Source organism: Mirounga angustirostris, unplaced genomic scaffold, assembly GCF_029215605.1.
Source record: "Mirounga angustirostris isolate CCGP_5_RB_7025 unplaced genomic scaffold, mMirAng1.0.hap1 SCAF_15, whole genome shotgun sequence".
In the NCBI taxonomy this organism is placed as follows: Eukaryota; Metazoa; Chordata; class Mammalia; order Carnivora; family Phocidae; genus Mirounga; species Mirounga angustirostris.
Genome location: NW_026991723.1, coordinates 90,611,732 through 90,635,345, shown reverse-complemented (window position 1 = coordinate 90,635,345; position 23,614 = coordinate 90,611,732). Strand labels below are relative to the sequence as shown.

Here is a 23,614-nt window from a genome sequence, read left to right as displayed (position 1 = left end):
TCCTCCCTCCCTCCCTCGCTCCCTCCCTCCCTCCTGCCCTTCCTCCCTTCCTCTCTCCCCTCCCTCTCGTATGGTACATGGCTGGGGCCCACCCCAGAGGCCTGTACTTCCCGAAGGAGGGACAGCCAGCCAGCAGGAGGAGAAGAGCACAAAGCCACCCTGAGCTCTCTGGGGGCCCAATTCATCTCCCCGTGTCTGGCACATGGTGTCTTTGTAAGCATTTGTTCTATGAGAATCGCCAGTCCCAACCTGAATGTCCCCCGCCCCTCCCATCCTCAGAAATGCATGTCTTCCTTTGTCAGGCTCCAAGACAGGGCCCCCGTGGGGCAGGAGGACACCCGCGACACTGGGCTTGACCGTCACCACCCCCAACACCCCACCTGCCCCCTCCACCCCTTTCCTGATTTTTTTTTTTTTGGTAAAATTATAGATGCAGAAATGAAGGGAACAAAGATAAACAGCACATGGTAAAGGAAGTTCTAAGTAACAAGACTTGTGCTTATCCACAATCTCAAATGTTTCCACTTAAAAAAATAAAACCCCTTCCCCTCTGCCAGGAGGAGCCCAAGGGGATCCAACGACAGATGATGCCATTCTTACTTCAGCCACCAGGTGGCGGCCAAGACCAGTGCATCCCTGCTCATGCGGCCTCCGCCTCCGGGGAATGGGGCTTCCTCCGAGGGTCCCTGGCAAAACGGAGAGTGTCGGCTGCAGAGGTGACCACAGAGTGCCTACCCACTGGTCAGCCTCAGAACAATGCACAGAAATAGGTACGGCCATCCTCACTTGATGCCTGAGGAAGCTGAGGCCCAGAATGGAGAAGGACATCATCCACTGTCCCAGCCCGTCATGGACAGAGCCCGGGCTGGAACTCTCATTTCCTGACTCCCTTTGCTTCATCCCACAGATGCCCAGGGGTCACCTGGCTTTCTTTGCAGCACCGAGGATGGTCATGCAAAGATGGGGAGCCCCACCCTGCAGGAAACCGGCATGAGGTGGACTTGAGTCCCGCCTGCCTGGGCACTTTCGGCTGCCCCAGGCTCTCAGCCCACCCTCTACAGCCACCTGGAGGCATTATGCCCCAGCTGCGGCACTGGACAGCAGAGGCCAGGGCTCATCTGGGTTCCTGCCTCCAGCGGGGCGTGGGGGTGGGGGGGCTTGGGGACTTCCTGGGCTGCCATAGACAAAGGTCACAGGGTTTGGCCCAGGGTGTGGCTGGGAGGCCCAGCCGCCTCCCCACACTCTTACCCTCGAACCCTCCAACCCCCTACCCCCACCCCTGTCCCTGGCTCTGCTCCCATTAGGCCACTCCTGATTCGTGCCAGGCCCAGCCAAGGGATACCCCATCCTCTGCCTGGGAAGCCACGTTAGCAGGAGCCTCGGAGGGGCCTGTCCCACACCAGCCAGGCCAAGAGCAGGAGGAACAGCAGGACCAGGGCTGCAGCCAGGGTCACAGAGGGCACCATGTCCGAGTCCTCGGGGCCAGGGATGGCATGGCCAAGGGCAAGGTGGAGGGCAGCAGGGGCGCCAGACAGCTGGGTGTCAGAAACCTTCTCCCCTGGGGGCTCTGGCCGGCCCATCTGTGGGAAGGAGGAGACGAGGGCAGCGGTCCCCTCTCCGTCGGTCCCTCCCATCCCTCTCCCCTCAGGGGCCCTCCAGACATAGCAGGAGCCAGGGCCAGGAGGTGCCCCAGAGGTGACCCTGGCCAGTGACTCCCCGAGGCTCCGTTTTCTCCTAACACTGGGATGCAGAAGGCCACCAGGGAGGATAAGGACCAGATGAGACAGTACGGCCTGGGTCTTGGCATCTCCTCCCACCCCCTTACCTTCCCTCTTGAGATGACTGGGGCTAGAAAGTCAGATTCAGTGCCACAGCCCCCCTCTGAGACCTTTGTCCTTGTGCCAGCAGGTCTGGAATGCAGCTCAGCCAGGTTCTTGGGCCCTTGGAAGCCTGCAGACTGGTCTGGAGGGACCTTTGTCAGACTGCAGGAGCTCCATCAAGGCCTGCCCAACTGCCTGTGCCCACCAGCAGCCCGAGAGGGGGGCACCAGGTTACAGCCATCCTACAGCTCAGAGAAGCCAGCGTTCTCGAGAAGTTCCAGAGGTTGGCAGAGGTGGTCACAGCAGCCTGAGACCGGGTCCCCAAGGCTCCTCCTCTGTAAGGGGCAGACTGTGCACAGGCCCTCTGCTAAGCTCCAGAGCAGCCAGGGATGGAGACCGTGCAGGAGCCTGCAAGTCGGTGGTGGTCTCTGCCCAGCCCCTCCCCAACCCTGGCAGCTCTGCGGGAATTTATCTTCTGACCAGGGTGGTAGCTCCCACGCCCCAGAGCTGCCACCTTCCCCAGTGCCCAGACCAGTGGCAGCTTGAGTGGTTCAACTAGGGGCCCTTCCTCTAAAGAATCCACCCTCCTCGGGGCCTCCCTCAGGGAGGGATTGGAGCTGGGGCAGGCGGGGAAATGAGGGACCCAGCCCCTGCTGTGGGTGTGTCCTGGCCCGAGAGGGGAAGCAGATCCAGGTCCCCTGACTCCCAGACCAGTGCTTTCTGCTGCTTCTGAGCAGAGACTTCCCTGATAGGGGCTGGGAGAAGCTAAGGGAGAGGGGAGGGCTCTGAATTCAAATCGACTAGGGGCCTCCCAGCACCGCTTTGTGCATATGCTGGGCCAGGCACCGGATGGGCAGGGAAGAGGAGGAGAGCCCCACTCCGCTCCAGAGACCAGGTCCCCAAGCAGCCCATATGGGGCAGACCCAGGTGGCAGGAGAGAAGGCCCAAGCCACCCAATGGGAGTGCAGGGGGTGGTGGTTGAAAGAGGCCTGAGGACTGGAGAAACATCCTTGCTGAAAGAAATCATCCTCTGAGGACAAAAATGGTCACTGAATCACTAATTTTAAAAGCACACATGTGGGGGCGCCTGGGTGGCTCAGTTGGTTAAGTGTCTGCCTTCGGCTCAGGTCATGATCCAGGCGTCCTGGGATCGAGCCCCGCATCGGGCTCCCAGCTCCACGGGAAGCCTGCTTCTCCCTCTCCCACTCCCCCTGCTTGTGTTCCCTCTCTCGCTGTCTCTTTCTGTCAAAAAATAAATTAAAAAAACAAGCACACATGTGTGAGATAGCCTTAATGTCCATGAAGGAGATTCCTGAGCAAGCCACGTTACATCTCAATTGATAAAACATGGTTACATGGATTGCTCCAAGTTAGCAACAGGAGTCACCGTTTTTTGGCTCTGCCTGGATCCAAAGCCTACGTCCTTTACAGCAGGAAAATGCTGAAAATGTGCTGTAAGTGGTCACACAATTGTGCACCCACACACAATGCGAAAATATGCAGAACGGACCCACATGGGGAAGGACACCAGAGTGCCAGCAGGGTGACGGATGTGGTTTTCCCGAGCATGCTTTCTCCATTGTTCTACTAGTTGTATTTTGATAGCAAAAGGGAATTACAGGATACTTTTTTTTTAATATTTTATTTATTTGACAGAGAGAGAGACAGCGAGAGGGAACACACGCAGGGGGAGTGGGAGAGGAAGAAGCAGGCTTCCCACTGAGCAGAGAGCCTGATGTGGGGCTCGATGTGGGGCTCGATCCCAGGACCCTGGGATCATGACCTGAGCTGAAGGCAGACGCTTAACGACTGAGCCACCCAGGCGCCCCTACAGGATACTTTTTAAAAACAATTTACTGGTGGGGAAGCAGGTGCCTGGGTGGCTCAGTCGTTAAGCGTCTGCCTTCGGCTCAGGTCATAGTCTCAGGGTCCTGGGATGGAGCCCCGCATCGGGCTCCCTGCTCCGCAGGAAGCCTGCTTCTCCCTCTCCCACTCCCCCTGCTTGTATTCCCTCTCTCACTGTGTCTCTCTCTGTCAAATAAATAAATAAAATCTTAAACAAAACAAACAAACAAAAAAAAAACAATTTACTAGGGGCGCCTGGGTGGTTCAGTCAGGTTAGGCAGCCCACTCTTGATTTTGGCTCAGGTCTGATCTCAGGGTTGTGGGACAGAGTCCTGTACTCAGCGGGGCATCTACTTGAGAGTCTCCCTCTGCCTCTGCCCCTCCCCTTGCTCTCGCATGTGTTCCCTCTCAAATAAATTAATAAAAATCTTTTAATTAAAAATTTAAAAAAAGATTTACTGTTTAATAGCTAAAATTTGGAAATAACCCGAATGCTCAACAACAAAGGATCAGTTAAAAAAAACCACACGTGGCACATCCATGCAGCAGAATAGGGTGTGAGCCAGCCCCTCTCTGGAAAAGTCCGCAGGGAGAGCGGGTACTAGTGGACTGTGTTACTGTTTGAGGGTGAGCCGCCAGGGAATACTCTATTTCTGTTTTTCTTGTTTTTTAATTTATCTTATCACCTGGATGATTCTCAACAAGCCCAAGTTATTTCTGCCATCAAACTGGGCCAGAAATGGGGAAAATACAAATCTGTGCCACTGGGACCACCGCCCTCTCCTCCCTGGGCTTCCACCCCACACCCGCTCTGGCTGTCCGGGATGCGGGATGCTGTTGTGGGCACTCCTCAGCCAGATTTCAGCTCACCCCTGGAGGGGAGGGGGCAGGGCCAGGCGTGACTCAAGCACACGATGCAGCAGGGAGGGAGTCCAGGAAGGCAGAGCGCAAGGCCTTCCTTTGGAGGGAGACACCTGCACTCCGTGTGACCTTGGGGAGTCGCTAAGCCTCTCTGGGCATGTTTTCCTCCAGCCTATAGGAGCTGGGTGTGGGGTGGGTGCTGGTATCCCACCCAGACGTGGACACGGACGAATCCGCAGGGGCTCTGCGTCCATCGCGCCTCTTCCCTCGGGTGCGGGTGCAGGGGTTCCCATCTGAAGGGCCAGCCCAGGGGCCTCCCGGGGCGCACGAGGTGCGGGTCACGCCCATTTAAAACCTGGCCCCGCCCCGGTGTCCGCGCCTCAGGAAAGCCCCGCGGAGCCCCGCACCCTGCCCCGCCCCGCCGCCCGCGCCCCGGGAAAGTCCGCCCGCGCTCCGCTCCCGGGTCCGCGCCCTGGGAAAGCCCGGCCGGGCCCCGCACGCCGCCCGCGCCCCGCCCCGGCGCCGCGCCCGCATCCGAGCATCCGCATCCGAGCATCCGCACCGCTCGCGGCGGCCCCATTGGCCGGCCCCGGCTCCGCAGGGCCGCCTCGCAGCCAATCGCGGCCGAGGGGTGGAGCTGCAGCCTGCGCCGGATGCTCGGAGCCGCTGCTGCCCGGAGCGTCTACTGGCCGGAGCTGCCCGCCCGCACCCGGCCCCTCGGCGGCCGCACGGACACTGCGAGCGAGGGCGGCCATGCAGGAGCCGCTGCTGGGAGCCGAGGGCCCGGACTACGACACCTTCCCTGAGAAGTCCCCGTCGCCGGGGGAGAGGACGCGGGTCGGGTGAGAGTCGCGGGGCATGGGGGCTGCGGGTAGGGGCCGGCTTCCGCCTTGGGCCTTCTCTGACCTTCCGTGAGTGTCCAGCAAAGGTCCGTCTGGCCCCCTTCTGCCCCAGACACCCCAGTCCTATTTAAGGAGCTGTTCTCCCCCCGTAGCAGGCCCAGCCCCCAGCTGGCGCAGCCAGGGTGAGGGAAGCCCAGAGAGGGCAAGGGGCTTGCTTGCCTAAGGTCACACAGCAAGCTTCAGAGGCAAAGCTGCCAGCGGAAGGCAAGCCTCCTCTGCTAGAGAGAAGTGCCCCTTCCCCCATGTCTCAGCCACGGGGGTGGGCTTTGGGGACTGTCCTGGGGATTCTCCAAGCGAGAGGACACAAGGTCTGGGAGCCCTCGGCCCAGCCCAACCCAGCGCTGCCCTCCGAGCCCCAGCCGGCAGCCACTGGGCTCAGGACCCGCAGCCTTTCAGCCGCGGGGGGAGGAGGAGCTCCAAGACCTCATCACTCTGCCCGCCCCCACCACCACCAGGGCCCCACAGAACAAGAGGGTGTTCCTGGCCACCTTTGCCGCCGTGCTGGGCAATTTCAGCTTCGGGTATGCCCTGGTCTACACGTCCCCTGTCATCCCAGCCCTGGAGCACTCCTTGGACCCGGACCTGAGTCTGACCAAAAGCCAGGCATCCTGGTTTGGGGTAAGGGCCCTCCTCTGAGCTGGAGACGGGCAGAGCAGGGTGAGCGGGGACCCACGAAGCTAGGGCCCCCCTGTAGGGCCCTGGTCTTCCCCCTCCCTGATCCTCACCAGGTTGTAGGAGTGGCAGTGGGTGAGTGAGGTCAGATGATTGCTCTGAAATATAAGGAGGAAGTGATTGCTAAGAAGCTGTGGGAAGGAGACTGTGGAGAGGTGGTCCTCCGGGTCTCCCTCCTGCCCCAGGCCCCCCCACAGACCCCCACAGCCGGACTGCCACAACAGAGAGGGCACCTCCCTGGATGATGGGGGGCAGGGGCCTCAGATGCCAATGGGAAGAGGCACTGGCTGGGGCAAGGAGGGCCCCCGGATTGAGTGTGGGCACGTGGGAGGGAAGAGCGGGGGCCCTGAGAGTCCCAGGATGCTAGAATTACCATCTCAGTAGCCTCCAATTTACAATTACAACAGAGCAGCTAAGATGATACCCAGTGTGTACTGAGCACTCAGTATGTGCCAGGGGAGTGCTGCTGGGCACTGTACATGAGAGCTAGTTGACTCCAGGGCCAACCCTATGAGGTGGGTACTCCTGCTGTTCCCATAAAACAGCTAAAGAAACTGAGGCTCGGATAGGCTAAGCAATGTGCCCAAGTCACTGACTGGATCCTACTCACTACACTCTACAGGGAATCCAAGAACCCCCAAATCTAAAAATGCCAGGGACTTCAGGTCACAGAATTCTCCTGTCTGCCGTAATAGTATTAGACATTTAAACGTTCGGCTAAGCTGAACCACTATGGAGAGGTGGCCCCACATTACTCCCCAGAGCAGGACTCCCCATGGTGGCATCTCTAACAAAGGGTTGTGCACATGATGCTTGCACACCTCTGGAGACAGGAGGCTCACTACCAGTCAGGGCCTGGATCCTGCAGGCAGGGATCTCACGATCAGCCTAGAAAAGTGGCTGCCCCTAGGCTCTGATGGGGGGTAGGAGTGTTGGGTGCCCACACATGTCTGCCCTCCACCCTTTTTCTGCAGTCCATATTTACCTTGGGTGCAGCAGCTGGGGGCCTTAGTGCTATGGTTCTCAACGACCTCCTGGGCCGGAAGCTCAGCATCATGTTCTCAGCTGTACCATCAGCAGCCGGCTACGCGCTCATGGCAGGTGCCCACGGCTTCTGGATGCTGCTGCTGGGGAGGACGCTGACAGGCTTCGCTGGGGGTCTCACAGCTGCCTGCATCCCGGTAAGGCCAGGACTGCCCACCCCTGTCCCCTCACTGCCTCAGCACTGTGCTAACAACCACGTGGCTGAAGTCTCCCGGCCCCCCTCCCAGCCCCCCGGTCAATGGAGATATGTTTGCCGGGGAACCTCAGCTCACCTGCAGCAGGGCAGCTAATCTGTCCCCACATCCCCAGCCGACCTCACTTTAGATTCCTTCAAGTTCCCACCCCATTTCCCGACAGTCAGGCACATTGCTCAACTGAAGAAAATCTGCGTTGAGCAATGGGGAAAGGGGAAGTCTCTCCCCTCCCTAGGATTCCTCCCACAGCTGCACCCACACCCTGTCAGGGGCCAGGGCAAGGCCAGCAGGGGGCTAGGGATGCCCGGGAGGAGCCGAGTCTGGGTGCCTATGGGCCTCCCGCCTCCCCACCTCATGCTGCCCGTTTCAAAGGCAAGCACTTCCGCCCACTTGACGGTTAGGGAAATGGACAGAGTCACAATCAGGACAAGAGCCCCATCAGAAGACCCCACTTGTCACTTCCCAAGGTTCACCGGGGCCACCTCTCCCATCTTAGCCAGGCCCAAGAGCCTACATCTCACCAAAGGCCCTGGGTGGGCCGATGTGTCTTGCAGGTGTACGTGTCTGAGATTGCTACCCCGAGTGTTCGTGGGGCCCTGGGGGCCACGCCCCAGCTCATGGCAGTGTTCGGATCTCTGTCCCTCTACGCCCTTGGCAAGTATCATCCAAATGAGCACTGAGCACCTCCTGTGTGCAGGGGTGGGAGTGACAGGGTACCGCTGAGCAGACAGGGCTGGAAAGGCAGTGAACACGCCCCAAAACAAACCCCAGCTGGGGGACAAGATACCACTGTGCTATGTACATCTAGGCAATACCCTGCCTCTCTCTGGCCATATGGGAAGTCCATATAGAAAAGAGATCAGAGCCCATCTGGTTGAGACGGGGTGGGGATTTGGGGTAGAAGCCTGGGGCCTTGCCTGCTCAGGCTACCTCTCTATCACCCTGCCATGGCCCTTGAGACCCTCCAGGGACCTCCTTCTATGTGCTGGGCCTGGTGCTAGGGGCCAAGCAATCCCTGGGGCCCCTCCTGGTGTAGATCACAGAGGCTTGGGGCAACCAGGGTAGGCTTCCTGTGGGAGGTGGCCCTGGGACTAGCCCTTGAGGACAGATGAGGTTGCTCAGAGGCCTCGACGGGAGGGGACTCTGTCCAGCCTGGACCCCAGCTCCTCACCCCATCCTCACCTCCAGGCCTCCTGCTGCCATGGCGCTGGCTGGCTGTGGCCGGGGAAGGGCCCGTGCTCATCATGATCCTGCTGCTCAGCTTCATGCCCAACTCCCCTCGCTTCCTGCTCTCACGGGGCAGGGACACAGAGGCGCTGCGGGCGCTGGCCTGGCTCCGTGGGGCTGACACCGACATCCGCTGGGAGTTCCAGCAGATCCAGGACAACGTCCGCAGACAGGTGTGGGAGGGTTGGGGTGCACAGCTCTGTGTGGCTGCGGCAGCCGCTAGGCCTATCTGAGCCTTGGTTGCTTTTCCCGGGGAATGGGGATAAGAGCAGCTCCCACCTCCAAGAACCGGGGGGAGGGGAGATATTGCCACACTTGACCCAGAGCACGTGCTCCGTGCTGCCAATGCCTGGGCACACAGAGACCCTTACAATCAAAAATCTTCCTTGACCCACCCGCTCATCCAAGAGCCTGGGGTTCAGGCGGGGGTCCCCCAGGCCTGTGCATGGCCTGGACTGCCTCCAGGCACAGGGTCCTTCCTGGGGGAAGAGAGGAGGGAGTCTCCTACCCAGCCCTATGCAACCCAGGGCAGGGTGAAGCCTGCTGGAGGGGCCGGCACAGCTCCCCCTCAGTGGCAGCTTCATGTTTCTAGAGCACCCACATGTCGTGGGCCGAGGCCCGGAACCCCCACATGTACCGACCCATCCTCATCGCCTTGCTGATGCGCTTCCTGCAGCAACTGATGGGCATCACGCCCATCCTTGTCTACCTGCAGCCCATCTTCGAAAGCACTGCCGTCCTTCTGGTGAGAGCCCGACCCCACACCACCCGGCATCTGGGAGGCCGTCCCTTACTGAGCACCTGCCCTGTGGCTCGTGTCAGGGGTGCGTGTGCCCTGTGGAGCCCGCCAGGGTCTCCTAGCTGGTTTTGTGCCATGTCCCTGTTCTCAGAATAATGTTTATAAGTAAACTTACATATTTTAAAATATCCGGGATTCCAAAGGAACCCGTTGTCTAGAAGTGCGGAGCCCTTCGGGGTCACGGACCCCAGGTTCAGAACATCTGCCGCTCACTGAGGGAAGTCCCTTACCTCCAAACCTCAGCTTCCGCCTCTGTAGACAGGAGATTAGAGGGTGTGCCTGCGCCGGCCGGTCCTAGACTCAGAGGGAGAAGAGATTGAAAGATTAGTGACAGTGCAGTCCCACAAGTCATTGTGGCGCTGGGTTCCATGCTGGCCCGGGGGGCCCTGTGGGCTAGGCTGGGTGACCAGAGGAAGCACCTGACACATGGTGCCTGCTCAGCAGCTCAACGCTCCAAAGGAGCTGTGGCCACAGCCTGGGACCGGAGCGTCCCGCGGCCCCTTGTTGGGGTACGGGTGGGACAGGAAGCAGCACGCTGGAGCCCCTCAGCCCTAGCGGCTTCCTCCCTGCAGCCCCCGAAGGACGATGCGGCCATCGTGGGGGCCGTGAGGCTCTTCTCCGTGCTGATCGCCGCCCTCACCATGGACCTGGCTGGCCGCAAGGTTCTGCTCTTCATCTCAGGTGAGCACTCGCCGCCTCCTCCTGCTGCTGACGATGGCACGCCGGCCCGCGCAGGGCGCGCTGTGGCTGGGAGCTCCCGGGTGGGGTGCGGGGTCGTCCCACCTGCCCTGTGGGTCCTGCCTCCCCAGCACCCAGCACAGGGCCTGGCATACACCCGCTGCGGCAGGAGGGCCTGTGGGGGCCACAGTGTGACCGAAGCTCCAACGCAGGCAGGCAGAGCTTGCTGCTCTGCAGGAAGCATCCGGTCACTGGCCGTGGCGGCCGCCTGGATGAGAACTGGCCCGCGTAGGGCGCAGGGTGCTGAGGGGCTATGCAGAGGAAGCACCGGCTCAGAGGGTCCTGGCCCCCCCTCCTGAGGGCCACCTGTCTGTCCACAGCCACCATTATGTTTGTGGCCAACCTGACGCTGGGGCTGTATGTCTACTTCGGTCCGAAGCCTCTGACTCCCAACAGCACCATGAGCACCATGGGCCTCGAGAGTGTGTCCTTGGAGGGCACAGAGCAGCCCCTGGCCACCCCCTCCAGCTACCTCACCCTCGTGCCCCTGGTGGCCACCATGCTCTTCATCACAGGTAGGTGTGCAGCGACTGCACCAGGATGAGGGCTCGGGAGGCTGATGGCCAGCCAGAGGGGGACTGGCTTGTGCTCAGGTGTGAGGGCCCTGCTAGGGCATGGGCGGGGCACCGTGGTCCTGGTGTGTCAGCGGGGTTGGCGACCCGGGGGTCTCGGTGGCTCCGTGCAGGCAGCAGAGGCCCCTCGTCCTCTCTGTTGGCAGGCTACGCCATGGGCTGGGGGCCCATCACCTGGCTCCTCATGTCGGAGATCCTGCCCCTGCAAGCCCGCGGTGTGGCCTCGGGGCTCTGCGTGCTCGTCAGCTGGCTCACTGCCTTTGCCCTCACCAAGTCCTTCCTGCTGGTGGTGGTGAGTAACTCAGGTGGGGCTTCTCGGTCAAGTCCTCGGAGTGTCCCACAGGTACTCCCGGGCCAGGACAAGTGAGCCCAGAGGGCCTTCTGTCCGGGTGGCAGTTGGGGTCTCCCGGCAGGGTCCCTGCTGGCCAGCCCACATAGGGCGCTATGTGCCCTTCTCCCCACTGCTGGCTCAGACCCCAACAGGCCCTGAAGCCAACCGGAATCTCGTTCCCAGCTCCCGGGAGGGACAGTGTGACTGGGGCAGCCAGGGCCAGGGCTGCCCCTGGTGTAGCCAGTGGGTCAGGGCAGGGCTTGGGAGCACACGTGGTGGGCACAGCCCCGGCAGAGGCGCAGATGAGCCTGGGGCAGGGCAGGAGGACGTCTGTGGTGGCTCCAGAAACACAGGAGCTTGCTCCCGCCAGGCTAGGGGGTGCAGGCCTCCTGCAGGTGGGAGAGAGGTGGCCGTCTGAGCCGAGGCTGAGGCCAGAGCTCCCGGCCAGGGCGGGCCATGCTAAAGCATTTGTGTCTCATGCGGGAGGCAGTGAGGAGCCCAGGGAGACCCCTGAGCGGGGGAGTAAGGGGAAGGCCCCTCAAGGCTGGCTAACACTAGAAGGGTCCCAGGAACCACCCCCCCTCGTGTGACCAGGCATCCCTTCCATACCCCCAGAACGCCTTCGGCCTCCACGTGCCTTTCTTCTTCTTCACTGCCATCTGCTTGGCCAGCCTGGTGTTCACTGGCTGCTGGGTGCCTGAGACCAAGGGCCGGTCGCTGGAGCAGATTGAGTCCTTCTTCCGCACTGGGAGGAGGTCCTTCCTGCACTAGGTGAGGGTCCCCGCCCGGGGTGCCAAACCACTGGGCGCAAGGCCTCTGCGCTGGCCACAAGCCTGCACGCTGAGCCCGAAGGCAGCAGCAATCTGCCATCTGACGGAACACAGGAGGACCAGACAGAAGCATGGCAGGCCCCCCACAGGGCACGTTCTGGCTCTGGGCAGGCAGCACCCCTCTCCATCCTAGGCCCCAGCTCAGGCAGCCTGCCGTGTTGCACACTCATCGGCCAAGACGCACCGGCAGAGGAGGCAGCCATGGGCCACAGGGGAGCACACGGCCCGGGGGCCAGGACAAGGCCCTGCTGGCTGACCTGGGGCCTGGTTCCTTACTTGGGTGCAGAGGATGCGCCCAGAGGGCTATAACGAGGAGAGAGCACAGGGCAGGAGACGGTGGATGGATCCACACAGGGACATCATCGTGCCATTTTGTTCTGATCCGCTTAGTCACCACGGAACAATTTGACTACAGGGAGGAAGACAAATCTGTACTTCTAAAAGTTTATGGGTACTATGGGGAACATTCTAGACTCCCACAGGCCAGGGCCCAAGACCCAGCACAGACACTTCCTCCTGCACCCACCCAACCTCTGGAAACGGGGCGCAAGTGTTCCTGTCTGCAAACCATGTTCACCCTATTTGTAAAAATAAATCAGGCTCTTGGCCTTGGACTGGCAGGATGGGGTATATTGCAGATGGGGGAGCCCACCCAGCAGCCAGGTTTGGCTAGACCCAAACTCTCAGCCAAGGTTGCCAGGGCCTGCTGCCCTAGGCAAGGCCCCCTCCGGCCACCCCCGACCTGTCCACAGTAAGGCAGAGGGAAGGGGCGAGGCAGCCAGTGGGGGAGAGCCTGGCCGCGGGTTGGCTCTGTCCCACAAACTCAGCCCTCCCCAGCTGTGTGACCTCGGCAAGCCACACTCCTCGTCTTAGATGCTGTGAGCAGGATTGGGACAGGGCCAGCCGCACAGAAGGTCCTCAATAAAATGGCAGTTACTCCCAGGGCCAGTGGTCCCAGCCTGCTTGCTTACGGCACCAGGGGTGGGGCTGGGGGTGTGGAGGGAACAGGCAGTATATGAGCGAGCATACAAACTCCCGCCAGGCTTTATTGCTCAAAATGCACACCGAACACTGAGAAGGTGAGGGCCCCGAGACAACAGAGTCCAGACCCATGGAGGCAGGAGTGGAACCTGGCGGCCCAGCCCCTTCTGCCAGCTGGACAGATGTTCCTTGCGAGGCGGCACCCCACACTGAGGGATGGGGTCACTGCTCCAGGATTGCTTAGCCCTACTCGCTGGGAACCTCGGGTCCATCCTGGCCGGTGACTGAGGGGCTGGAGGGCCCTCCCACCTCTGCGCCTGCCTCTAGAGCCCACCTGACCCCCACCCGACTTCCCAACAGGGTAGAGGTGCAGCCTTCCTGAACACAGAGCCAGCCCCCCTCCTCCTGAAGAAGGAAGCCCCCGCCATCAAGGCCCCTGCCGCAGGGGCAGGAGGGGTGGGCAGGAGTGACCCTTGCGTCCCACTTCCTGGGTAAGAATGAACCAAGAGGGGCGCTCCTCTTGGGAGGTAGACAGGTCTTACAGCACACGCAGAAGACACACAAACACACACACGGCAGACACAGAGACACACCCGCCCGCCTGGAGAGGTCTAGAGCCCACAGCCCTTTGAACCTAGCGCTTGTTTGAGAAAGGTGGTCCCAGAGGACCCCCGAAGGCACGTGTCCCACCAGGCCAGCCACGCTGCAGTGCCCTTGCCACCTGGGGGCCCAGCCTGGTCAGGCCCTCTGGAAGGCCGCCGGGGGCCACTGCTGACCAGGAGCCCTGGGATGTGTCCCCAGGACAGTAACTGCCCCTCCTGCTGTCCAACACTAACAAGCCCCTGAGAGGAGCGCTCCCTCTGGGAAGCAAGGATCTGGACACAGCCCAAGGTCCAACAAAGCAGGACTGGGGCTGAGCTCGGGGCCGTGAGCAGGTGCCGCCAGGGTCCTGGGAGAAGGAAGAGCAGAGCTAGGCCCCAGATGGAGCCTTTTCTACACCGCCCATTTCTGCCCAGTGCCGCCTGGGCTCCGTCAGGTCCCATCAGACAGGCCTAGCAGCTGGGGGCAAGTCCGGTGAGCGGAGCCGTCAGCGGGCTGAGGCGGACATACGCGGGGGACACAGGAACACTGGCATGGAAGGAGGCCGGGGGAGACGGTGCACAGCCCAGGCAGGGCCGCCTCCTCATGCCCCCCGCACAGGCTTTGTTCCCAGGTGGCCTGGGTACAGCTCATGGTGGCGGAGGCAGCTCTGGCCTCTGCCCAGCTCTCAAAGGCAAGAAGCTCCCCGAAGGCAGGGTCGGGGGCAGGCCAGCAGCAGTATCGGTGGGTCGAGCTTAGACCTACTAACTGGGCTTGGGCCACTGCTAACACGGCAGGACCACACCAGAGAGGTGGACAAACAGCCCCATGGGAGAGGAGAGCCTGCCCTCCCCACTCCCTTAGCACCAGGGCCTTGGGGGTTGAGGGGAGAACCTGGGGGCCCAGGCCAGGCCCATGAGAAGTATCCTGGAACAGCTTGTCCAAGCTTCCAGGGAGCTGGGGGAGGGAGCACTCCCCGGACGTCCAGCCGCTGCCAAGGCTGCTGTTCTGGGTACTCTAGAAGCATCCCGGGAGTGCTGTGGGCTCCCACGAGAGAACAGAGAGGCAGGGAGGGGCCCGGGCAGCGGCAGACCATGGGCAGCAGGGCACCACTCTGTCCCAGTGACAGGTGGACAGAGGGGGCCCAGGTGGCTCAGCCTACAGCATACTTTCCTGCCTGGAGAGCCAAGAGGAGGCTCCCTCTGCCCAATGCCCGGGCCCAGCATCTCTGGGGGAAGCTCCTCCCAAGCGTTCAGCAGATCCCCGGTGGGAGTCTGGAAATGCACACGACGGCCTGTTTCCGGCTGAGCCAGGCCAGCTGTGCGTGGGGCCAGGCTCTGCTCTGCCTCCAGCCCTGTGGCCTGGGTCACCCCTGGGGCTGCCCGCTGTCACTGCCAGTCTCCTTCCTGCTGGCCGAGGCCCAGGGCCGGGAGACACCAAGCTAGAGAAAGGAGAAGACAGAAGAGGACTCCAGGGATAGGGACGGGGGTAGAGGGGCTGATGGGAGCCAGGCAAAGGCTCCTCTTCCAGGCTGTCCTTCAGGGTCAATGCTCCAGGCCTCATCCCTGCAGGACGTGTCCACACAGAGGCACAGGAGCGAGCAGGAAGCTCACATTACAGCTCCCCCTCCAGGGTGTCCGTGAGCTTCTCCTCATCCCCCTGCTGCTTCTGCTGCTGGATCCTGGCATAGGAGATGGCATCGCCCCTGGGGAGAGAGCGAGTCAGCGTCACGGGGGGAAAGACCCCAGGCACACAGCCCTCCCAGCCACTATCAGATTCCTGGCCTGTGACCAAGGCACGACCTGCAGGGACACCCTACTGGGCTCTGGTTTCCCCAGACACCCTGCTGCTGGGATGGCAGACAGGTCCCCTCTAAGAGTGGCACGGCTGCCTGGGGTGCTGGGTGGAGAAGGACTCAGAGTTGCAGTCCGAGCTCTGAGGACAGAGGAAGAGGCTCTCCCAAGCCACAGACCTGCCAGCCCCACTATGGGCTGTGGCGAGGTACGACCAGGCCAGCAGAAGCCCACGAGCCCTCCTGCTCCTGTCCCCTAGAGCTGAACACCCCGAGGATGTTGACAGCCTCTGTGCCTCAGTGTCCGCAGAGGGGTAACGAGGCCCCTCCCAGACCCTCCTCCCTGAGACTTTCAGGAGGCAGGATGTCAAGATCCCCCCCGCGGGGGGCCAGGAGAGGCACACTCACTTCTTGCCCAGAGCAGAGAGTCCATACAACACCCCAGTAGCGAATGCGATGGCATTGCCCAGCAGCGTGGTCAGGGTCAGGCTGATGACGACGGGAATGATGGCCATCCTACGAGAGAGGCAGAGGTCAGGGGGTACTCCCGCCCTGCGGCGGCCTCGCCGCTTCCAGGCCCCCTCCCCAGACACCAGGTGCAGGAAGGGTCCCGAGAAATCAGTCCGGACACAGGTTCACAGCCAGGCTTCAGAAAGTCCTTAGACACACAGGCACTTGTCTGCGAAATTCTGTGTATTTTCGGGGAGAAGATGTAAAGCCTTCATCAGATCGTTGACAGGGTCTGTGGCACACAAAGGATGAAAAAGTACTGGGATAGTCTGCCCTCCCTGTCCATAAAACAGGCCGACCAGAAAATCGACCAGAAAATCGCATGTCAGTCCACCCCCTAGTGGCTTTGTGACTCAGCAAGTCCCTGAATTCCTCCCGTGTTAGTGTTAACGACACAGTACAATGCCCGGAACAACATCAGCACCAGATACATGGTAGCTCTTTGCACTGTAGTAAAACCGGCCACATCTCACCACCCAAGAACCCAAAGCTTCAACTGCACAAGGCATGGGGTTTCCTGCTTGCTAGGTTCCCGGCCGGAGCAGCCGCAGCTCCGTCTGGTCCCGACCTCTGTCTGGCGCCACCTGGCGGCAGGTGTCGGCTCTGGCTTGAGTAGCCATGGGGCTGACTCTAGATTCTGGCAGGGATTCCCAGACCAGGGTGGCGGCTAGGTTACCTACTCAGGAAGATACTGCGTCTGGAGGACCAGCACTCTGTCCTGTTGCTTCCCTGGGCCAGACTGTCTGCCCAGAGGCCTCCCCTGCCCACACGCACCCTGCACACAAAGAAGGTAAGACTGGACCACCAGTGGAATTCCACCTGACTCTATTCAGGCGGGACAAGTGATCTGAGGTTTTACTGTGGTCATAAAATTTCTAGGTAATAAAAGAATAACAGAAATCACCATGAGGGAAAATCTTCAGTCAAAACAAAAGCACACAGGCTGGAAAAATATTTGCATAAAATATAACAAAGCACTGAGAAATGTTCATTACAGGAAACGTAGAACTTACTAAGTAAAACATTAAGATGCCAAAAGGTAAAAAGTAAACTAGACCATTTCCAAAAAAGAAAATGCAGTTAGCAAAGCCGTCTGGAAAAACACCTCACCTCCGAAACAACGGACACAAGTGTAAAATGGTGCACACACTGGGAGGCTAGAGAGGTGACAGAAACTCGAAAGCAATGTAGTCATGTACTGAAGCCTTTTCAATGACTGTGATCTCTGACCTAGTAAGTGCACATCTGGAAACATATCCTAAGAAAAGCATCACAGAAAAAGCTTTGGCACATCGCGGGTTATCACGGTTTGATTTGATTTGCACCACAGTTAACAAATTAAGAAAAAGCATGACGTACACAGTGGAATAAATATTCCCATCATTAAAAGTAACGTCCTAAAGTCTTTGTAGTGATCCTGAAAATGTTTATATCACGATATGAAGTGAAAAAAAGGAGGATACAAATTCCTTTAGAATGGGTATGACCGTGTCAGAAATCGGTTTAAAAAGCTGCCTGCAGAGTAGCAGACCAAAACTTACCAAAGCGTTCCAAGTAGGGGGGCTTTAATATTTTCCAAATCATTCTTAATGAATGCATGTTACTGTTAGTATTTTTAAAATACATTTCTTAAAAAAAAAAAAGGTCAAGGCAAAGGACACGATGACAGGCAGCGCTCTGTGATCCTGTATTACTCTGTGGTGGAGACCAGCGGGAAGTGGCTCCAGAGCGGAAAGAATGCGTGTCTGGTGCGTCAAAACCACTGGCCTCCACCAAACGTCTCCGCTTTCATTTCAAAGATAACCTAAACCCTAGTAACTACTGCTGTTGCTGCCAGAAGCTGCTGAGGGCCTCCTAGGCACCAGCGCTGTTCCGAAGCTTCTGTGTATTAGACACATCCTGAAATTAGTTCAACCTCATGACTCAGGTGGACAGGGCTGCGTACGGAATCTGTTGTTAGAAGTGGGAAAATCAAAGGGAAGCATATAGAAAGGCGACCATTTCTGTTCTGCAACTCGCCCTCATGTCAGGGCACCTGGACGGGCCACACTCTTGAAAGGCTGCCCACAAACACATTCTATGAACCTACCAGAATCTAGTTAACAACTCCCAAATGATGGGCCAACATTCCAAGCACTGCTCACTTTTCTCTATCACACAGCAGGCCACGGGGCACCCACATCCCACATCTGAAGTGCGGAAGACTGCAGCGGTGAGCTCACTCCCCCGCCGCGCCATCGCGGGTCACACAGCACAACGGCCATCACCAGAGAGCTCTGCGCAAAGCTCTCCCAGCCTCATCCTCGCTGACAGTCCCCCCACGCGCCAGCCACTACCTAGTGCCTGCCCTTCAGCTCCCTGAGTCTTGGGAAACGTGTCAGGGGCCCTGGAGGGTTCAATGTCCCCACCGTCCCCGTCTGCCCTGGGGCCCCTCACCCGCAGTAGAAGACAGCCTTCTGCCAGGAGCGCAGCCGGTCCACCTTCTCCGCCACCGTGTTCGCAAACTCAATGAACTGGCAGCAGAAGGGCGCCTCGCAGAGCAACAGGATGAAGGCGTTCATGCTGGAGGGCAGAAAAAGAGAGGGGCAGGCTGACAGGCCTGGGGATATGGGCGGACCCCAATGCCCAGCACCAGAATGCCTCCTCCCGCCCCCCCCCCCCCCCGTCTTCCTCTCAGGGCCACTGCTGAACCACTGCCCACACACCAGCCTCCCTAACCGAAAGGAATGCTCCAGAGGAAGAATCTGGTCTTCCCTTTATCCCTCTGTCTTCGAAGGAGACAAGACCCCCTGCATCACGGCGCCGCCATAAGCATGCAGTGAGTCCCTCCACACAGAGCACTGGGCAGAGAGCCAGCCGCCACTCGGCTACTAGCATGATCACCCCTGTCACCCATGTGGCCATCAGCACTGGGAAAGCTGTCCCCAGCAGCGGCTCATCCACCAGGACGGCCAGGAGTGGGTCAGTCAGTCCACAGTCACTGAGGGCTGACCCTCGGCAAGGCCACACAGGGAGGAGGGAGCTTAGCAAGCCCTGTGGTGTAGTGTTCTCTCCCCGCTCCCCCGTGCCTTCCTGTATTCTGGCTGGGGACAGCTAACCCGCGGGGACAGACTGAGGGGTCTGCTCCAGTCTTTGTGTTCTCCATGGCTGGGTCACAGTAACAGACACCAGGGCCCTCATTACCTATGTTCAAGAGAAACTCAAGCTGCAGGTGCCCCAGGAGCCCACCTGAGCCCAGAGCAGGGACTCTGCACAACCCACATCCCCCCACCCCTGGCTCTCCCCAGCCTCCTGTACAGGCCCGTCCTCCCAGCCCTTCCACAGCCAGGCCAGCCTGTCTTCTGACTCAGCCCACTGAAGCCTCGGCTCAGTGCCTCAACACCCCAATCCCCCCATGTGTCTCTGGGCCCCACCCAGCAAGCCTCCGCCCTGGCCTGAGCTCTCTGGGGGCAGGGCTCCACCCTGTCCATCTCCGTGCCCCTCCCCGGCCAGGTCCCACGGGGGCACAGGCAATGCCTGGTGCACGGCCACCTCTCACGTGCGCTGGGTGATTCAGATGCGGCCAGAGTTGCACTGGCCAGTGCTCCCCCCCTGCCTTCCCTTCCCACGGGAATGAGCTACCCTGGCAGGAGGCGGGCAAGGAATTCATCTAGGGCATTCTAACCACCTGATCCCGCACCAGCTCTAATCTGCCCCGTCTGTGGCTTGCTCACCTCCAAGCTGGAGCTCCAGATCCCAGCACCGGGCTCCAACCCCACCAGACACCAAGCCTCTAACTCAGGACATGTTTGTGACCCCAGCCCTAAACCCAATAAAGGCCTGGATGGGGGTTCCCCTGGCCTGCCCCTACAGAGAATCAGGAAAACGAAACATGACAGGGTATGAAGGAGGTGAAGCCCTGCATGGCGAGCCCCAGCCCTACCGGGCAAGATAGTCACGAGGCTACTCACATCATCCACACGCCGGCCGCGATGTTCAGAGGGTGGATGGTGACGCAGTTGAAGAGGCCTGAGATGGCGCAAGCTTGGAAGCGAGACAGGAGCAGGAATCAGCAGGGAGGAAGGGACAGAGCCTGCCGGGAAGGACCCCCAGCAGACCCCTTCCGACACCCGACACTTGCCTCCGCCCACAGCACCTACAAGTCTCCCCTCTGCCACCCGAGACAAGGGAGACCAACATAACTGCTCGGCATCCCAGATGAGGATGCAGGCTCAGAGAGGGGAAGCGGCTGGTCCCAGGCCCCACAGCAAAGCTGTGGCTGGCTGGCTTGGAGGGCGTCTCACCCTCTGTCCAATGCGTGGCTCGGAGGGCCGGCCTCTGAACCCCAGCCGTACCCGTACCCACTGCCAGGTACTGAGGATGAAAAGAGAGAAGAGTCTGGAGGGCTCAGGCCAGGCAGGCGCCACCATTAGCAGGGTTGGCCACACAAGAAGCGCTCTGACGCAGAAAATGTGGCTTGGATTTTGGTTGGGACCAGAGCGGCCTCTCCCGGAACAGAAGTCAGGACCAGGCAGCCCTGGGTAACCATGTCAGCTGTGACTTGCACACAGCTAAGGATGTTCTCGTCACTGTTTTAGGCCTGTTTTCTCTCCTGCACATAGGCAAGTGCCACAGCCCGGGCCACCCACCCCTGAAACACCAGGCCCCGATGCCCCAAATGTGGAGCCTGGCCCTGCGCTCCTGACTGCGCCCCACGGGCAGGGTGTGCCAGGCCCGCCTCTGCACACACCAGCTGCCTCTGGGGCCCGCTTCTCCCGGAACTCCCGGTGCCAGCCAGGCACTTCTGGGGCCCTGGCTCCCAGCCCGGCACCCAGCCCAGCTGCCAGGGCCCTAGCTGGGGTGGGGCTGAAAGCTGGGCCCCGAGGCAGCAATTAGCCACCAGTTCATTAAATATTAAACCTCTGTACCTGATCCCTGGCTGGGCCTGGAATTCTGTTGTTCTCCCTTGAAACCCTATGCAGGCTGCAGGCGGTGGAGGAGGAAACCAGATGAAGTGAGCCCAAACTGCAGAGGGACTGCCCTCGTGTGTCCCCCAGGTCTCCTAAAAGGACAGAGGCACATTCTGCCTACTAAAAAGGCGGCACTCCCCTTGGACATGGCACATAGGCTTTCAGGCAGCAAGGCCCCCCAGGGCCACAGACGTGAGTGCCTGCAACACAGTACTGCTTCTGCCTGGCTCTTGGCTGTGCCTGGGCTCCCCTGACAGCAGTCTACACCTGCGGCAGCCAGCATTTCGCCTCCAGCTCCGGCCCTCCCCACACTGTCCTACCAACAGCGAACCTTGGGGGAGAACCAGGTTTCGACCCAAACAGAAAGGCTCCAGCCAGGAGCCCCGTAACAGTCAAGGCTGGAAGATGCCCCTGGAGTTTCCAGTGTTCTTGCTAAGTGAGGAAGGCATCCTGTACAGTCCTCTTCCCTCCCAGGCTACGGCCTCTACATGACTGTCAGGACCCTGAATAAATGCCTCTCCAAGGCCCCCACCGGCCAGGAGGGCAACCCTACCCTGAAGTGACTGACCAGAAGCACAACCCTTATCTGAATTCCTGTTTCATCCCTGAGCCTTTTTTTTTTTTTAAGATTTTATTTTTAAGTAACGTCTACACCCAACGAGGGGCTTGAACTCACAGCCCCAACATCAAGAGTTGCACACGCCACCAACTGCGCCGGCCAGGCGCCCCTCATCCCAAACACTCCTGTGTGCTTTGCGCCCTCCCCTGTGGTATACTACTTGGTGTCTGCGTAACAATCCCCTCCCACCGGTCTTCAGGTGAACTGACACTTCAGGGTGATGCCACAAGCTTCTCCTGGTGCTTCATCTGTAGCCCCAACACCATGAAGTCCTGGGGCGGCCCAGGTACCCCACTTTGAGAGACACAGAACTGCATGGGATATCAGGGTGAACCAGGGAGTCAGCAGGGCTGCTGAATCCAAGAGAGTGGGAAGGTGACAGCCCACCGGCCACCGTCAGAACCTTTCCTTTCTCCCCCACCGCCCACTGTCACTCGCTGCAGGACCCCCACTCTGACCTGCAAGGAAAGCAGCTAGCCAAACTTGAGAGGATCTTATCTAAGGCCTGACCTCGAGCCAGCAGTCTCTCCAGAGTCAAAAACATGCTTGCTCCAACAGCAGTGACGCAGTGGGACGTGGCAGTGAGATGGGACTCAGGGGCGCGTCCCATTATCACCTCCGGCTAAGGGCGTGCCCTGCCTGAGCCGCACACTCCCACCCCTGCACTCCTGAACGTCCTTCCAGCATCCACCCACCGGCAGGACTGTGGGGCTGGAAGGGGACCCTGAAAGGTGTTCCTTCTGGCCGACGTGATCAGCATCTGCCCTGCCCCAGCCCTCTGTGCCAGGCGGGCACTCGTTCAAGTCCAGGGGAGGTGCCCTCTCCTCCAGCAAGTCCCAAAGCGGAGGGCCGCAGGCACAGGCGAGGCGAGAGGACCATTCAAACGGACTAGACGCGTATCTGCCTTCCGAAGACCTGCCGTGTGAGCTTTGTTTTACTTCTGTAGCAGGTCTGCCTTGCTGTTCGTGTTCTTTCGGGGGGGTGGCAGGATGTGTGTCGGGGATGGCGCTGGGAGTACGAGGAGGGGAGAGGAGAGGCGGCTGAGGCAGAGTGGCCAGCAAAGGGAACGCGCCGGCCTCTGGATGGACAGTGAGGACCCCGATGAGAGGCCGCGTCCCCTCGGCTCACTGCCCGGCCCTCCCTCGGGGCCTGCTTGTCCGCCCCACGTATCAACAACCTTGCCCAGAAGTTAAGACGGCTGGCGCCCCCACCCACGCCCAAGTCAACAGGTGCGGCTGCCTCCGGGCCGGGCTGAGCGGGCGCCCGGCGAGCGGCATCTGGGAAGCCTCGGGAAGCCCCCCCGCCCCGCCGCCCCGCCGCCCCGCCGCCGACACAAAGGCCGCGCTGTCCCCGCGCTCGGACGCGGCGGGGGGCGGCGACTTGGCCGCGGGGGCTCCCGCCCTCCTGGAACGTCCCCGGGGCCGCCGGCCGCGCGGCCGGGAACCATAGCAACCGCCAGGCGCCAGCCCCGCGCGCGCCCCGCAGAGCCCCCCAACCCGGCCCACCAGCCCCTCCCCGCGGGGGCGCGCCCGAGGGGGCGGGGCCGGGCACGCATGCGCGGTGGGCGGCGGGGCCGGCCCCTCCCCCGGGCCGGGTACTCACAGACGGCTCCCAGCACCCCCGACAGGCGACACAGCCAGCGGTACCACCACGTCATGCCCTCGTCCTGCGCGGGCGGCGCGGAGCTGACGGCCGCCGCCGCCGCCCCGCCCGAGCCGCTCATGGTGCCGCCGTCTGGCGCAGCCCGCCGCCCTCACAAAGGGCTCCGGAGCCGGCCGCGTCGTCCCGGCGCGCTGCCTTGTGGGAGAGGCGGCCGCTCATTAGCATGAGGGGCGGGGCTCGCAGGGCGGCGGCGAGGTGCGCCCGAGGGCCCGCGCTCGTTAGCGTAGGGGGCGGGCGCGCGGTGGCCCTGGCGCTCTCGGTGGGCAGACCCTCCCAGCGGGCTGGCGCAGGGGCGGGGCTTCGCGGAGAATTAACGGGCGCGCCAGGGTCGGCGCCCATTCTTGACTCGGCGCAGTCCCTCGCCCCTCCTCCCTGGGTAGCAAAAAGGAAGACCACTAGGGGTGGCGTGGGGCTTGCTCAGGTCAGGAAAGGGTCCGGAGCCCGACCGCTGCCAGGGAATCCCGGCAATGCCGTGGGGTGGGTTTTCAAGCCCGAGTGGACAGGTTATGTGAAGGAAACGCTGCTCAGACTGCACATTCCGTTTATTGGTACAGAGAGGCTGGAGACTGCCTTTCCAGAGAGTCCAGTCCCTACTTTGCACCGCCTAGCCTTTTGCATGTTGTAGGAGGTCCCAAAGGAGATACTTAAGATTGGAGGGAATCCAAACTGGAAAGCACTGAGAGACCA

General features: G+C 60.7%; 2 protein-coding genes across 5 annotated transcripts; one reads left to right on the top strand and one right to left on the bottom strand.

Moving 5' to 3' along the window:
• Nucleotides 1-5,044: 5,044 nt before the first annotated feature.
• SLC2A6 (solute carrier family 2 member 6) lies at nucleotides 5,045-12,779 on the top strand. 4 transcript variants are annotated; one of them, XM_064580032.1, is made up of 10 exons: nucleotides 5,045-5,368; nucleotides 5,884-6,046; nucleotides 7,075-7,281; nucleotides 7,893-7,992; nucleotides 8,527-8,738; nucleotides 9,158-9,310; nucleotides 9,937-10,045; nucleotides 10,423-10,617; nucleotides 10,821-10,979; nucleotides 11,621-12,779. In XM_064580032.1, the coding sequence occupies exons 1-10, from the start codon at nucleotides 5,280-5,282 to the stop codon at nucleotides 11,704-11,706; spliced, it is 1,473 nt and encodes a 490-aa protein (XP_064436102.1). In that variant the 5' UTR covers nucleotides 5,045-5,279; the 3' UTR covers nucleotides 11,707-12,779. The 4 variants fall into 4 exon arrangements, with proteins under 4 accessions (XP_064436102.1, XP_045739420.1, XP_045739418.1 ...); XM_045883462.2 differs by having other exon boundaries at nucleotides 5,051-5,368; nucleotides 10,821-10,966; XM_045883464.2 differs by lacking the exon at nucleotides 8,527-8,738 and having other exon boundaries at nucleotides 5,047-5,368; nucleotides 10,821-10,966.
• Nucleotides 12,780-12,847: 68 nt separating this feature from the next.
• CACFD1 (calcium channel flower domain containing 1) lies at nucleotides 12,848-23,078 on the bottom strand. Its single transcript, XM_045883465.3, has 5 exons — nucleotides 22,868-23,078; nucleotides 19,648-19,720; nucleotides 18,134-18,259; nucleotides 15,596-15,703; nucleotides 12,848-15,100 (listed from the first exon to the last, which is right to left on the bottom strand). Exons 1-5 carry the CDS (start codon nucleotides 22,986-22,988, stop codon nucleotides 15,010-15,012), a joined length of 519 nt encoding a protein of 172 aa, XP_045739421.1. The 5' UTR covers nucleotides 22,989-23,078; the 3' UTR covers nucleotides 12,848-15,009.
• Between the last annotated feature and the right edge of the window lie 536 nt (nucleotides 23,079-23,614).